Source organism: Musca autumnalis, unplaced genomic scaffold (genome assembly GCF_047663935.1).
Source record: "Musca autumnalis isolate F117 unplaced genomic scaffold, ASM4766393v1 scaffold_4, whole genome shotgun sequence".
Lineage (NCBI taxonomy): Eukaryota > Metazoa > Arthropoda > Insecta > Diptera > Muscidae > Musca > Musca autumnalis.
The window spans coordinates 224,862,830-224,876,019 of NW_027411977.1; the positions used below are offsets into that span (position 1 = coordinate 224,862,830).

General features: G+C 39.6%; 1 protein-coding gene across 1 annotated transcript; it reads right to left on the reverse strand.

Moving 5' to 3' along the window:
• Nucleotides 1-3,707: 3,707 nt before the first annotated feature.
• eco (Establishment of cohesion) lies at nt 3,708-12,863 on the reverse strand. The gene is made up of 3 exons (XM_073981449.1): nt 10,834-12,863; nt 4,584-6,048; nt 3,708-4,520 (listed from the first exon to the last, which is right to left on the reverse strand). The coding sequence occupies exons 1-3, from the start codon at nt 12,404-12,406 to the stop codon at nt 4,319-4,321; spliced, it is 3,240 nt and encodes a 1,079-aa protein (XP_073837550.1). The 5' UTR covers nt 12,407-12,863; the 3' UTR covers nt 3,708-4,318.
• Between the last annotated feature and the right edge of the window lie 327 nt (nt 12,864-13,190).

Genomic DNA, 13,190 nt, shown 5'->3' on the forward strand with positions numbered 1-13,190 from the left:
CGATAATTTTACTCGATAACGAATGTTGTCATCCCAACTTTGAGTACTCGGGTCGAAACAACTCGATATCGAATCACGTAATTAGGCCCCTGTTAATGAATTTTAAGACTATCAAATTAAATTTATTGTTAGATTTAAGCTTTTGGAGTAGTGTATGTTTTGTAGCTTTTGGAACCGCTCTTGGCCCTATGGGCTAGGTTCCCATTTATGAAAATAAATTGAATTGAATTGAATATCAAATGGAATTCTCAAATTACAAGTGAAATAATTCGAATTCCAAATGAAATTTTCAAATTACAAATGAAATAATTCGAAATTCAATTGGAATTCTCAAATTACAAGTGAAATGTTTCGAATTACAACTGAAATTATTCGAATTACATGTGAAAATGGTGTAGATAATTTTATGAAATTGCTGTAGAGGGGAACTTGATCTCAGAACCCCTAGTTTCATGCACGAATACAAGCAACTGATGTTTCGGAAGTCGGCCGTTTTGTCCACAGAAGACCTTTAGCTGTTCTTCTGCCTACAGAACACCTACAGAGGGTCTTCGATCCCTAGAAGACCTTAGGAAGGTTTTATGTCCTAGAAGACACTGATTTCTCCGACATTGAATGTGATTCAGTGGTAGAGGAAGAAGATGAAGATACGACCTTTGCAAATGTCCTTAAGGCAATGGATGAGGAGGTTATACCTATTGTAAAACATGAAGATGCACTATCCACCAAGTCAGATGATGCCGTATCGGTTAGTTGTACCAAGAGGAAATTCTTTAAATCTGGGCGTCAAACCAATACCAAGAAAGAAGTGAAGATCACCGATAATATAAGGGCCACCGTTAAGGCAAATGGTTAACTGCGTCTTGTAGAGGAAAAGAAAAAGGTCAAGAAGCGATTGAAGATCAGTAATTCGGGTAAGTGTAAAAGATTTAATATGGGGATTTAGTTTATCTTAGTTTTAGGGAAGTACAATTCGCATTGCTATTTGATTTTATCCAGGGAAGGATCTTGTACTGTTTGAGGTCATGCTATAGGCAAGAGAAGAACTTCTTAGGTCTTTCGTAGGCATAGACAAGAGAAAACATTTTGAGGTATTCTATAGACAACAGGAGACCTCTTGAGGTCTTTAATAGATACGAGAAGAACTCTTTGGGTCTTCTATAAACAAGAGAACGTCTCTTCAGATATTTGAAAGAAAAGAGAAGACTTCTTGAGGTCTTCTATAGACAAAATAAGACCTCTTGAGGTATTATATAGACAAGAGATACCTACTTAGGTTTTTCGTATGCAAGAGAAAATCTTTTAAGGGTTCTATAAGAAATAGCAGACATTATGAGGCATTCTATAGACAATGGGAGATCTCTGAGGTCTTCTATAAGCAACAAAAGACCTCTTGAGGTCTGCTATAAGTAACAGAAGACCTATTGAGGTTTTATATAGGCAACAGAAGACCTCTTGAGTTATTATATAGGACACAGAAAACCTTTTGAGATCTCTTATAGGTACCAGAAGACCCCTCGAGGTCTTCCATGGTTAACGGAAGACATATAGAGGTCTTCTATAGGTCATAAAAGACAACAGAAGACTTCTTGAGGTCTTCTATATGTCACAGAAGACCGCTTGAGGTCTTCATAGGTAACAGAAGACCTCTCGAGGTCTTTCATAGGTAACAAAATACTTCTTGAGGTCTTTCATAGGTAACAGAAGACTTCTTGAGGTCTTCTACAGGTCACAGAAGACCTATTGAGGTCTTTTATAGGCAACAGAAGACTTCTCGAGGTCTTCCATAGGTAACAGAAGACCTATTGAGGTCTCAAAAGACTTCTTGAGGTCCTCTATAGGACCTCTTGAGGTCTTTTATAGCCAACAGAAGACCTCTTTAGGTCTTTGTAGGTAACATAAGACCTCTCGAGGGCTTCCATAGGCAACAGAAGACCTCTTGAGGTCTTCTATAGGACACAGAAGACTTCTTGAGGTCTTCTATATGTCACAGAAGACCTCTTGAGGTGTTCTATAGGCAACAGAAAACCTCTTGAGGTGTTCTATAGACAGGAGATACCTCCTTAGGTCTTTCGTATGCAAGAGAAAATCTTTTAAGGGTTCTATAAGAAATAGCAGACATCATGAGGCATTCCATAGACAATGGGAGATCTCTGAGGTCTTCTATAAGTAACAGAAGACTTCTTGAGGCCTTCTACAGGTCACAGAAGACCTCTCGATGTCTTCCATAGGTCACAGAAGATCTCTTGAGGTCCTCTATAGGTCACAAAAGTCCTCTCGAGGTCTTTTATATGCAACAGAAGACCTCTTGAGTTCTTCTATAGGACACAGAAGACTTCTTGAGGCCTTCTACAGGTCACAGAAGACCTCGTGAGGTCTTTTATAGGCGAGAAAAGACTTCTTGAGGTCTTCTATTGGTCACAGAAGACCTCTTGAGGTCTTCTATAGGACACAGAAGACTTCTTGAGGTCTTCATAGGTAACAGAAGACCTCTCGAGGTCTTCCATAGGTAACAGAAGACTTCTTGAGGCCTTCTGCAGGTCACAGAAGACCTCTCGATGCCTTTCATATGTAACGGAAGACCATAGTTAACGGAATACCTATAGAGGTCTTCTATAAGCAACAGAAGAACTCTTGAGGCCTTCTATAGACAACAGAACACCTCTAGAATAGTTCAGGCGTATTTTTATTTTATTTTGCCCTCTGTTGGATTTGATCCGATTTTTAGCCGAGCACACTAAACACTGTGCCATGTGTCACCCATATGAATATTAAGGGTTGTTTAAACACTTACTTGTGCACCATCAACTGTTCTTTGTTTTTTGTTAAAAAGAAACTCGCGGGCTGACGGTGAAAGCTGAACACACAACCCTCGGATTTGTAGTCGGACACACACGCTCTGTGTCACCGTACTCACCACGCTTGTTTAGATTTCTTTGTAATGGGTTGCGTAATGAATAATGGATCCGAATTTTTGCTGGTTATTGACCAGGTCCAAGATTAGGAGGAGGAAGAAGAACAAAAACTTAACAACAATGGAGGCGACGGGGCAGGTGGCGATGCCTTAAATAGCAATGCATTTTTGGATGAAATCGATATGCAACTGTCGTTAATGCATAATCAAGAATGTCAGAGTCAAATGCCGGTGATGGTGACGGGGATGGCCAGGAACTGGAGCAGCAGCAAAGCATGAAGGATGACATTAAACCCGATTTTCATGAATTTATAAAACGACTGGCTTATGATACCACAGATCCGGAAATTATAAAAGGGCAACGCGTCTGCTCTTAGATTTCCTCATTACCAACAACATGTGCACCGAGGAGAACTTTACCATTTTCATTGATGTTCTTCATAATCACAAAGAAATATACATGATTTGGTTATGGTGTTGTGACGAAGCAGCAAAAAGATTTTCGTCACATAATTTCCTACAGTACCACAGAAGGTCCTTTCTAGAAGACCTTTAAAAGGTCTTCTCTTTGTAGAAGACTTTTGGAAGGTTTTCTCTGTGTGGAAGACCGTTAGATGGTCCCTCTATGGACCTTTAGAAGGCCTTCTTGGTACGAAAGACCTTTAGAAGGTCTTCTCTACTATAGACAACTTTAGAAGGTCTTCCTCCTTTAGCAGGAATTCTATAGACTTATACGCTTCTAATGGTCTTTTGCCCGTGCAAAACCCTTTAAGAAAATAAAAACCCCATATCATTATGACTAAAAAACAAAGTTTTTTTATTAAGGTAATTTCCATTAGAAGTTAAGACCTTAACTTATAAATATGTTCTTGCTCATGATAGAATAACGTAAGATATGTATATATGTAAAAAAATATGATTCTTACTAAAAAAAGAAGGACTATATTTTATATAACAGCAGCGAAAAATTATTAAAAAAATAAAAAAAAAAACATTCAATAAAAAAGGCAGGAGGCAGATCGCCCCCAATTTAGAAAAATAAACTCAACAGATCTGTTAAAAAATATAAAAAATAAATGTTTTTTTAAAAAAAAAGTGGAGACCAAATTGTGGTATTCGCATCCCTTAAGTAAATGTAAATATATAAAGCCATATATGTATGTATGTGTGTAAAATTAATTACAGAACATTATTTGTTCTGGATTAAAGAAATTTGCTTAGAATCTCTTGAAAATGAAAGATGTTCCCCTAAGGAAACGAGTGTTGTTTGTGTGTTTTTTTTATTGTCTCAACAAAGCCATTTTTCGTTCTCTTTTTTTACAGACATCAAATAAACAAGAGGCCGTTGGGAGAGATGTTTATCTCTTTCTCTTACCGTATCTTGTCAAACAATTTACTGTATTTTTATTGATAAACTAAGAAATTTTCCATGTTTGTTATTTTTTGGGCAAAGGCCTTACCCATTTCGGTGGGTGCACTAAAAGCAATTTTATCCAAAGGTATTTCCTCACCATAAATGGTGTTTAATTGCACTGCTTGTATGAGTTTGGTGGCGATGTGGAAACGCCGATGTAAAGGTGAGACCCAAATGCGGGAAATGCCACATCTAAAATAAAACAAAAAATTATTAATTGGGTATTTTTTTAATTTACCAGGTTATAGCACTTACTTTGCTTCAAATTCCTCTTCGGTACAACAATCGACACCATTTACATTTAAATATTTATTGGCCTTATCCAATGGCTGGACCAAACACAGACCCACAATTTGCATTTTCCTAACGGCAAAATAGGCCATAAAAGTTTTTGGCACAATATACGATGAAAAGCCCAGCTCTTTATCGACAATTTTCAGTATATCCATAAGACGTTCCTTGCGTTTAAGAGGTGAGGTTTCGGTTAACCTGATTATGCGGCCATCGGGACCCCATTCGGGGAAAATTGCCATAATATCTTCATCAATCCAACCCTTGAAACGTAAAACATGCAGCGAAGCATGGAAGTCACGATGTAGTTTTTCTTCTTCTGGTTCATGGGCAGTGTAGACAAGACCACATTGTTTACATTGATGGGCACCGAACTCTTTTTGGCCAGCATCAATTTGATATTGATTTTGACCAAAGCCAGCATTCCATGTTCTTTGGGGTTGTTTACGTTTTGTCGGTGGTATTGAGAGAGGCTGGCAACCACCACCGGGATAGAAAATGGGAAATAATTTGGGGGTATTTTCAGCTGGAGGAGTAGGAGCAGGTATTGACACAGTTGCACTATTGGGCAGGGGTACAATTTCGTTAATTTGTTGGTGTTGTTGAGCGGGTATTGTTGCCACACTATTGTTCATTGCCACCAGTGACCCTGTATTCCCTGTATCAACAGCTTCTTCTTCTACATATGTCACCCCTCCTGCTGCTCTAGCAGCCATTTCCTCCTCATCTTTCAATTTGATGTCCAAAGCCATATATTGGGCCAAAATGGCATCTGCCTCTTCCTTACGTTGTTCATAATTGGCTATGAAAATATCGAAATTTTCTTCTGTACACAAAGCATTCTCTTCCATAAAGGCGAGGAAGGCTTCCTGTTGGGCAATCAGCTGGGGATCTGTGGTATTGTAGGGAATTTTGTGACGAAAATCTTGTTGCTGTCCCGTCACAACCATAACCAAATCATCTATAATCCGTTCAGCTTCTTCTTTGTGATTATCGGGGTCAGCTATGAAAATGGTAAAGTTCTCTTCGGTGCATATGTTGTTAGTAATAAGGAAATCAAGGAGCAAATGTTGCCGTTCTATAATTTCTGGATCTGTAGTGTTGTAAGGCAGACGTTTGATAAATTCATTATAATCGGGTTTGATGTCATTCTTCATGTCTTGCTGTTGCTCCGTCTCCTGACTATCACCGGCATTTGACTGACATTCTTGATTATGCATTAACGACAGTTGCATATCGATTTCATCCAAAAATTCATTGCTATTTAAGGCATCACCATCTGCCCCGTCGCCACCATTGGCGTTGAGTTTTTGTTCTCCTTCATCCTCATCATCTTGGACTTGTTCAATAATGTCACCAAAGGCGGTATCATCAAGATTACGCAATATTGCCTCAACTGTGGCCTGTTCATCGGAAAATTCACTGGCAACTGTAACATAAAAGAGAGAAGAGTTTTTTTTTAACTTGGAAATGATCTTTTTTATTTGGAACAAGTACATTTTAAGGGCACAACTTGGATTTTCATTTCTCGGGACGGAACACCTTAAGACGCCTTCTATAGTCTATAAAGAACTCAAGTGGTCTGCTATTATCTATAGAAGACCTCAAACAACTTATGATGTATTCTGTTGCCTATAAAAGAACTCAAGAGGTCTTCTGTGATCTATAGAAGACCTCAAGAGGTCTTTTGTTACCTATGGAAGACCTCAAGAGGTCTTCTGTTGCCTATAAAGGAACTCAAGAGGTCTTCTGTGACCTATAGAAGACCTCAAGAAATCTTCCGTTGCCTATGGAAGACCTCAAGAGGTCTTCTGTCACCTGTAGAAGACTTGTTGAGACCTCAAAAGACCTTCTGTGACCTATAGAAGACCTTAGTAGGGTTTCTGTTACCTATAGAAGACCTCTATAGGTCTTCCGTTAACTATGGAAGACCTAAAGATGTCTTTTGTTAGCTATGGAAGACCTCGAGAGGTCTTCTGTTACCTATGGAAGACCTAAAGGAGTCGTCTGTTACCTATAAAAGATCTCAAGAGGTCTTCTGTGTCCTATAGAAGACCTCAAGAGGTCTTCTGTTGCCTATGGAAGCCCTCGAGAGGTCTTCTGTTATCTATAAAGACCTAAAGAGGTCTTCTGTGGCCTATAGAAGATCTCAAGAAGTCTTCTGTTGCCTATAGGAGACCTCGATAGGCTTTCCATTAACTATGGAAGACCGCAAGAGGTCTTTTGTTACCTATGGAAGACCTCTAGAGGTCTTCTGTTACCTATAGAGAACTCAGGAGGTCTTTCGTTACCTATGGAAGACCTCAAGAGGTCTTTTGTTACCTATGGAAGAACTCAAGAGGTCTTCTGTTACCTATAGACTTGTTGAGACCTCAAAAGGCCTTCTCTGGCCTATAAAAGACTTCAAAAGACCTTCTGTGACCTATAGAAGGCCTTAGTAGGTTTTCTGTTACCTATATAAGACCTCTATAGGTCTTCCGTTAACTATGCAAGACCTAAAGAGGTCTTTTGTTAGCTATGGAAGATCTCGAGAGGTCTTCTGTTACCTATCGAAGACCTAAAGGGGTCTTCTGTTACCTATAAAAGATGTCAAGGGGTCTTCTGTGTCCTATAGAAGACCTAAAGAGGTCTTTTGTTAGCTATGGAAGACCTCGAGAGGTCTTCTGTTACCTATGGAAGACCTAAATGAGTCTTCTGTTACCTATAAAAGATCTCAAGAGGTCTTCTGTGTCCTATAGAAGACCTCAAGAGGTCTTCTGTTGCCTATGGAAGACCTCGAGGGGTCTTCTGTTACCTATAAAGACCTAAAGAGGTCTTCTGTGGCCTATAGAAGATCTGAAGAAGTCTTCTGTTGCCTATAGAAGACCTCGATAGTCTTTCCATTAACTATGGAAGACCGCAAGAGGTCTTTTGTTACCTATGAAAGACTTGTTGAGTCCTCAAAAGGTCTTCTCTGGCCTATAAAAGACTTCAAAAGACCTTCTGTGACCTATATAAGACCTTAGTAGGTTTTCTGTTACCTATATAAGACCTCTCTAGGTCTTCCGTTAACTATGCAAGACCTAAAGAGGTCTTTTGTTAGCTATGGAAGATCTCGAGAGGTCTTCTGTTACCTATCGAAGACCTAAAGGGGTCTTCTGTTACCTATAAAAGATCTCAAGGGGTCTTCTGTGTCCTATAGAAGACCTAAAGAGGTCTTTTGTTAGCTATGGAAGACCTCGAGAGGTCTTCTGTTACCTATGGAAGACCTAAAGGAGTCTTCTTCTGTCTATGAAAGATCTCAAGAGGTCTTCTGTGTCCTATAGAAGACCTCAAGAGGTCTTCTGTTGCCTATGGAAGCCCTCGAGAGGTCTTCTGTTACCTATAAAGGCCTAAAGAGGTCTTCTGTGGCCTATAGAAGACCTCATGAAGTCTTCTGTTGCCTATAGAAGACCTCGATAGGTCTTCCATTAACTATGGAAGACCTCAAGAGGTCTTTTGTTACCTATGGAAGAACTCAAGAGGTCTTCTGTTACCTGTAGAAGACTTGTTGAGACCCCAAAAGACCTTCTGTGACCTATAGAAGACCTTAGTAGGGTTTCTGTTACCTATAGAAGACCTCTATAGGTCTTTTGTTAGCTATGGAAGACCTCGAGAGGTCTTCTGTTACCTATGGAAGACCTAAATGAGTCTTCTGTTACCTATAAAAGATCTCAAGAGGTCTTCTGTGTCCTATAGAAGACTTCAAGAGGTCTTCTGTTGCCTGTGGAAGCCCTCGATAGGTCTTCTGTTACCTGTAGAAGACTTGTTGAGACCCCAAAAGACCTTCTGTGACCTATAGAAAACCTTAGTAGGGTTTCTGTTACCTATAGAAGACCTCTATAGGTCTTCTGTTACCTATGAAAGATCTCAAGAGGTCTTCTGTGTCCTATAGAAGACCTCAAGAGGTCTTCTGTTGCCTATGGAAGCCCTCGAGAGGTCTTCTGTTACCTATAAAGGCCTAAAGAGGTCTTCTGTGGCCTATAGAAGACCTCAAGAAGTCTTCTGTTGCCTATAGAAGACCTCGATAGGGTTTCCATTAACTACGGAAGACCGCAAGAGGTCTTTTGTTACCTATGGAAGACCTCAAGAGGTCTTCTGTTGCCTATAAAAGACACAATAGGTCTTCTGTTGCCTATAAAAGATCTCAAGAGGTCTTCTGTTACCTATGGAGACCTCAAGAGGTCTTCTGTGACCTATTGAAGACCTCAAGAAGTCTTCTGTTGCCTACAGAAGACCTCAAGAGGTCTTCTGTTACCTTATATAAAAAGACCTCAAGAGGTCTTCCGTGTCCTAGAGAAGACCTCAAGAGGTCTTCTGTTGCCTATGGAAGCCCTCGAGAAGTCTTCTGTAACCTTTAGAAGACCTCAAGAAGTTCTCTGTTGCCTATGGAAGACCTCAAGTGGTCTTCTGTTACCTATAGAAGACTTCTTGAGACTTCAAGAGGTCTTCTGTTACCTATAGAAGACTTCTTGAGACTTCAAGAGGTCTTCTGTTGCCTATGGAAGCCCTCGAGAGGTCTTCTGTTACCTATAAAGACCTAAAGATGTCTTCTGTGACCTATAGAAGGCCTTAAGAAGTATTCTGTTGCCTATAAAAGACCTCAAGAGGTCTTCTGTGACCTATAGATTACCTCAAGATGTCTTTTATTACCTATAAAAGACCCCGAGAAATCTTTTGTTACCTATAAAGACCTCGAGAGCTCTTCTGTGACCTATAGAAGACCTCAAGAAGTTCTCTGTTGCCTATAGAAGACCTCAAGAGGTCTTCTGTTACATATAGAAGACTTCTTGAGACCTCCAGAGGTCTTCTGTTGCCTATAAAATACCTCAAAAGGTGTTCTGTGACCTATAGAAGACCTCTAGAAGTCTTCTGTTGCCTACAAAATACCTGAAGAGGTCTGCTGTGACCTATAGAAGACCTCTAGAGGTCTTTTATTACCTATGGAAGACCTCGACAGGTCTTCTGTTACCTATGGATGACCTAAAGAGGTCTTCTGTTACCTATAAAAAATCTCAAGAGGTCTTCTGTTGCCTATAAAAGATCTCAAGAGGTCTTCTGTGTCCTATACAAGACTTCAAGAGGTCTTCTGTTGGCTGTTGTTGTCTTTATAAGACTTCAAGAGGTCTTTTGTTGCCTATAGAAGACCTCAAGAATTCTTCTGTTGTCTATAATAGACTTCAAGAGGTCTTCTGTGACCTATAGAAGACCTCAAGAAGTCTTCTGATGTAACTATGGAAGACCTCGAGTGGTCTTCTATTACCTATAAGAGATCTCAAGAGGTCTTCTGTGACTTATAGAAGACCTCAAGAAGTCTTCTTTTGCCTATAAAAGACCTTAAGAGGTATTCTGTTGCCTATATAAGGCCTCAACAGGTCTTCTGTTACCTATAGCAGACCTCAAGAGGTCTTCTGTAACATGTAGCAGACCTCAAGAAGTCTTCTGTTGCATATAATAGACCTCAAGAGGTCTTCTGTGACCTATAGAAGACCTCAAGAAGTCTTCTGATGTAACTATGGAAGACCTCGAGTGGTCTTCTATTACCTATAAGAGATCTCAAGAGGTCTTCTGTGACTTATAGAAGACCTCAAGAAGTCTTCTTTTGCCTATAAAAGACCTTAAGAGGTATTCTGTTGCCTATATAAGGCCTCAACAGGTCTTCTGTTACCTATAGCAGACCTCAAGAGGTCTTCTGTAACATGTAGCAGACCTCAAGAGGTCTTTTGTTACCTATAGAAGACCTCAAATTTCTCCCGTTGTCTATAGAATGCCTCAAGAGGTCTCCTATTGCTTATAGAAGACCTCAAAAGGTTTTATCTTGCCTACGAAAGACCTAAAGTGGTATTCTCTTGTCTATAGAATACCTCAAGAGGTCTTATTTTGTCTATAGCAGACCTCAAGAAGACTTCTCTTTTCTTTCAAAGATCTGAAGATGTGTTCTCTGGTTTATAGAAGACCCAAAGAGTTCTTCTCGTATCTATTAAAGTCCTCAAGAGGTCTCCTGTTGTCTATAGAATACTTTAAAATGTTTTCTCTTGTCTATGCCTACGAAAGACCTAAGAAAATTCTCCTCTTGCCTATAGAAGACCTCAAACAGTACAAGATCCCTCCCTGGATAAAATCACATAGCAATCCGAATTGTGCTTCCCTAAACCTAACATAAACTAAATCCCCATATTAAATTTTTTACACTTACCCGAATTCCTGATCTTCAATCGTTTCTTCACCTTTTTCTTTTCCTCCACCAGACGTAGTTTTCCATTTGCCTTAACGGTGGCCCTTATATTATCGGTGATCTTCACTTCTTTCTTGGTATTGGTTTGACGCCCAGATTTAAAGAATTTCCTCTTGGTACTACTAACCGATACGGCATCATCTGACTTGGTGGATATTGCATCTTCATGTTTTACAATAGGTATAACCTCCTCATCCATTGCCTTGAGGGCATTTGCAAAGGCTGTATCTTCATCTTCTTCCTCTTCCACTGAATCACATTCAATGTCCGAGAAATCAGTGTCATTATAAATGCTATTGGTGGCTGCGAGGGATAGCGATGAACCATAACATGTCTTATTGTTGTTGTTCAGCAGAGGTTTTCCTCCACTCGCAGGTAAGTTGTTGTTATTGCTATCATCCTGTAGCGAACTTAAAGGTTTGGCCATGGCAATGGGATTGCAGGCCTTACGAAAGATGCTATGCACCTTTTCGATTTGTTGTTTTTGTTCACGTTTGGTTGTTATAAGGTTTCGTAGCTTTTCGTTGCGTACATTATTGAGAATCCTTTCGATGTCGACTGGGGCATAATGTCTTTGCGGCACATGCATGGATTGGCGCTTTTTGATTTTATGCCTTACACCTCTGTTAATGACCGTGGGATCACTGCGCCTTCCCGCATGACTTTTGTAAGATTTTGTTATAGTAGAGGCGGATGTTGGACTTGTGCGATTTGTGGAGGAACCAAATAGATTTCGACATGTAGCACGATTGTTGTTGTTATTGGTGGGTGAAGTTTTGGCGGCTCCTGAATAAAATGATTTGGTGGAAATTGAACATGTTTCCAGTGGAGAAACACTCTTCTTGGCCACCTTGCGCATTGGACTCAAACCTGTTGAGGCTTCTGTAACACAACGTTTATTTAGATTCTTTTTGATCCTTTCACGACCCTTGTCTGCCACGCTATCCTCTTCATTATCCGCATCATCTTCACTGGATGTCTCTTCTATGACTATTGACTTTTCACGTGGTGTTATTTGCATGGAATTGGTAAACAGTTTTTGCAATTGTTTATCTTCCTGTTGCTGTTTACGACTGGGTGTCTTAAGGGGTATATTTTCTTTGTGGGGTGAACTGGATAATTCTGAACCTGATTTACTGGAACTTGGTGAACCTCCACCCTTTTTCCCACTCAAACGCAAACTCCTTCTTGTTGAGGGCGAAATTTTCTCCTCCTCCACAAATTCAGCCTCATCTGAATCGATTTCAAAGAAGCTTATAATGCGTGGCGTTTTCTTACATGATGTTCTTGCGCCACCCATTAGGGCTTCTAGATTTTTTGTACTTTTAGGTGTCTTTTGGTGATTATTGTTGGCTGCAGCTGAATATTTTGTTTTACTTAACGATAAAGGTTTAACACCGATCATCATATCTTCATCATCATTATCTGCCTCGAATTTAGAATCAAATAATTTCTTTTTACGTTCCGACAATCTCGGAGTGTGATTACGCACGCTGGAACGAATTTGTTGAGCAGCACTTTTGGGAGTCTCCATATTTTTAGGGCATTTAATTTGTATTTTGCTTATTTTTTATGAAAGAAATTGTGGTTTTCTTCTAGATTTACGTGGCACCTATTTCCTTGTTACACACACTATGTCATTGCCTGCCTGGTTAGAACACACACCTATGAGTTTTCCTCAAAGATTTTCTTCGATTGATTTTCCGACAAATACACTGTCTTTGTAAAAAAGCGGGAAGATAGTAATAAACATGTGCTAACATTGCCAAGTGAATGCCGTTGAAATTGACTTTCTTTTTATTTATTGCGTCTTGCTTTTATTTCTGTGGCCACAACACACACAAGTTTCCCCCATAATATTTCTTCTTGGTATGGGGTCTCGTTTATCTCGTTTATCAATCAATGGTCAGTCAATCCAACCAATCGTTCGTCTGTCTCTCAATGGTTGTTCGTTGTTCCATTAAACGCGCAATGTAAACAGATGTTATCAATGCGTAGTGAGTGCACGATCTATGCCAGGGTTGTCTGTATTTAGTATTCTCTTAGTGTGATTGCCATGTTGAGTGTTTATGATCAGAGTTTGATTAGTGGAGAACGTAATGTAATGAACAAACAGAAATGTTAAGAAATTAAAAAGAATATTTTGTTGGAAATAAATTAAATAAAGAAGAATAATTGTGAGGATTGTGTAATATTTATCTGAGAGAAAAATTGTTAACAACCACCAACAGTAATGGTGTTTGAAGTAACGTTGAGAGATTGTCATGTTGGGTGTTGTTGTTGGGCTGTCTGTTGAAAGAACGTAATGCAATGTTTTT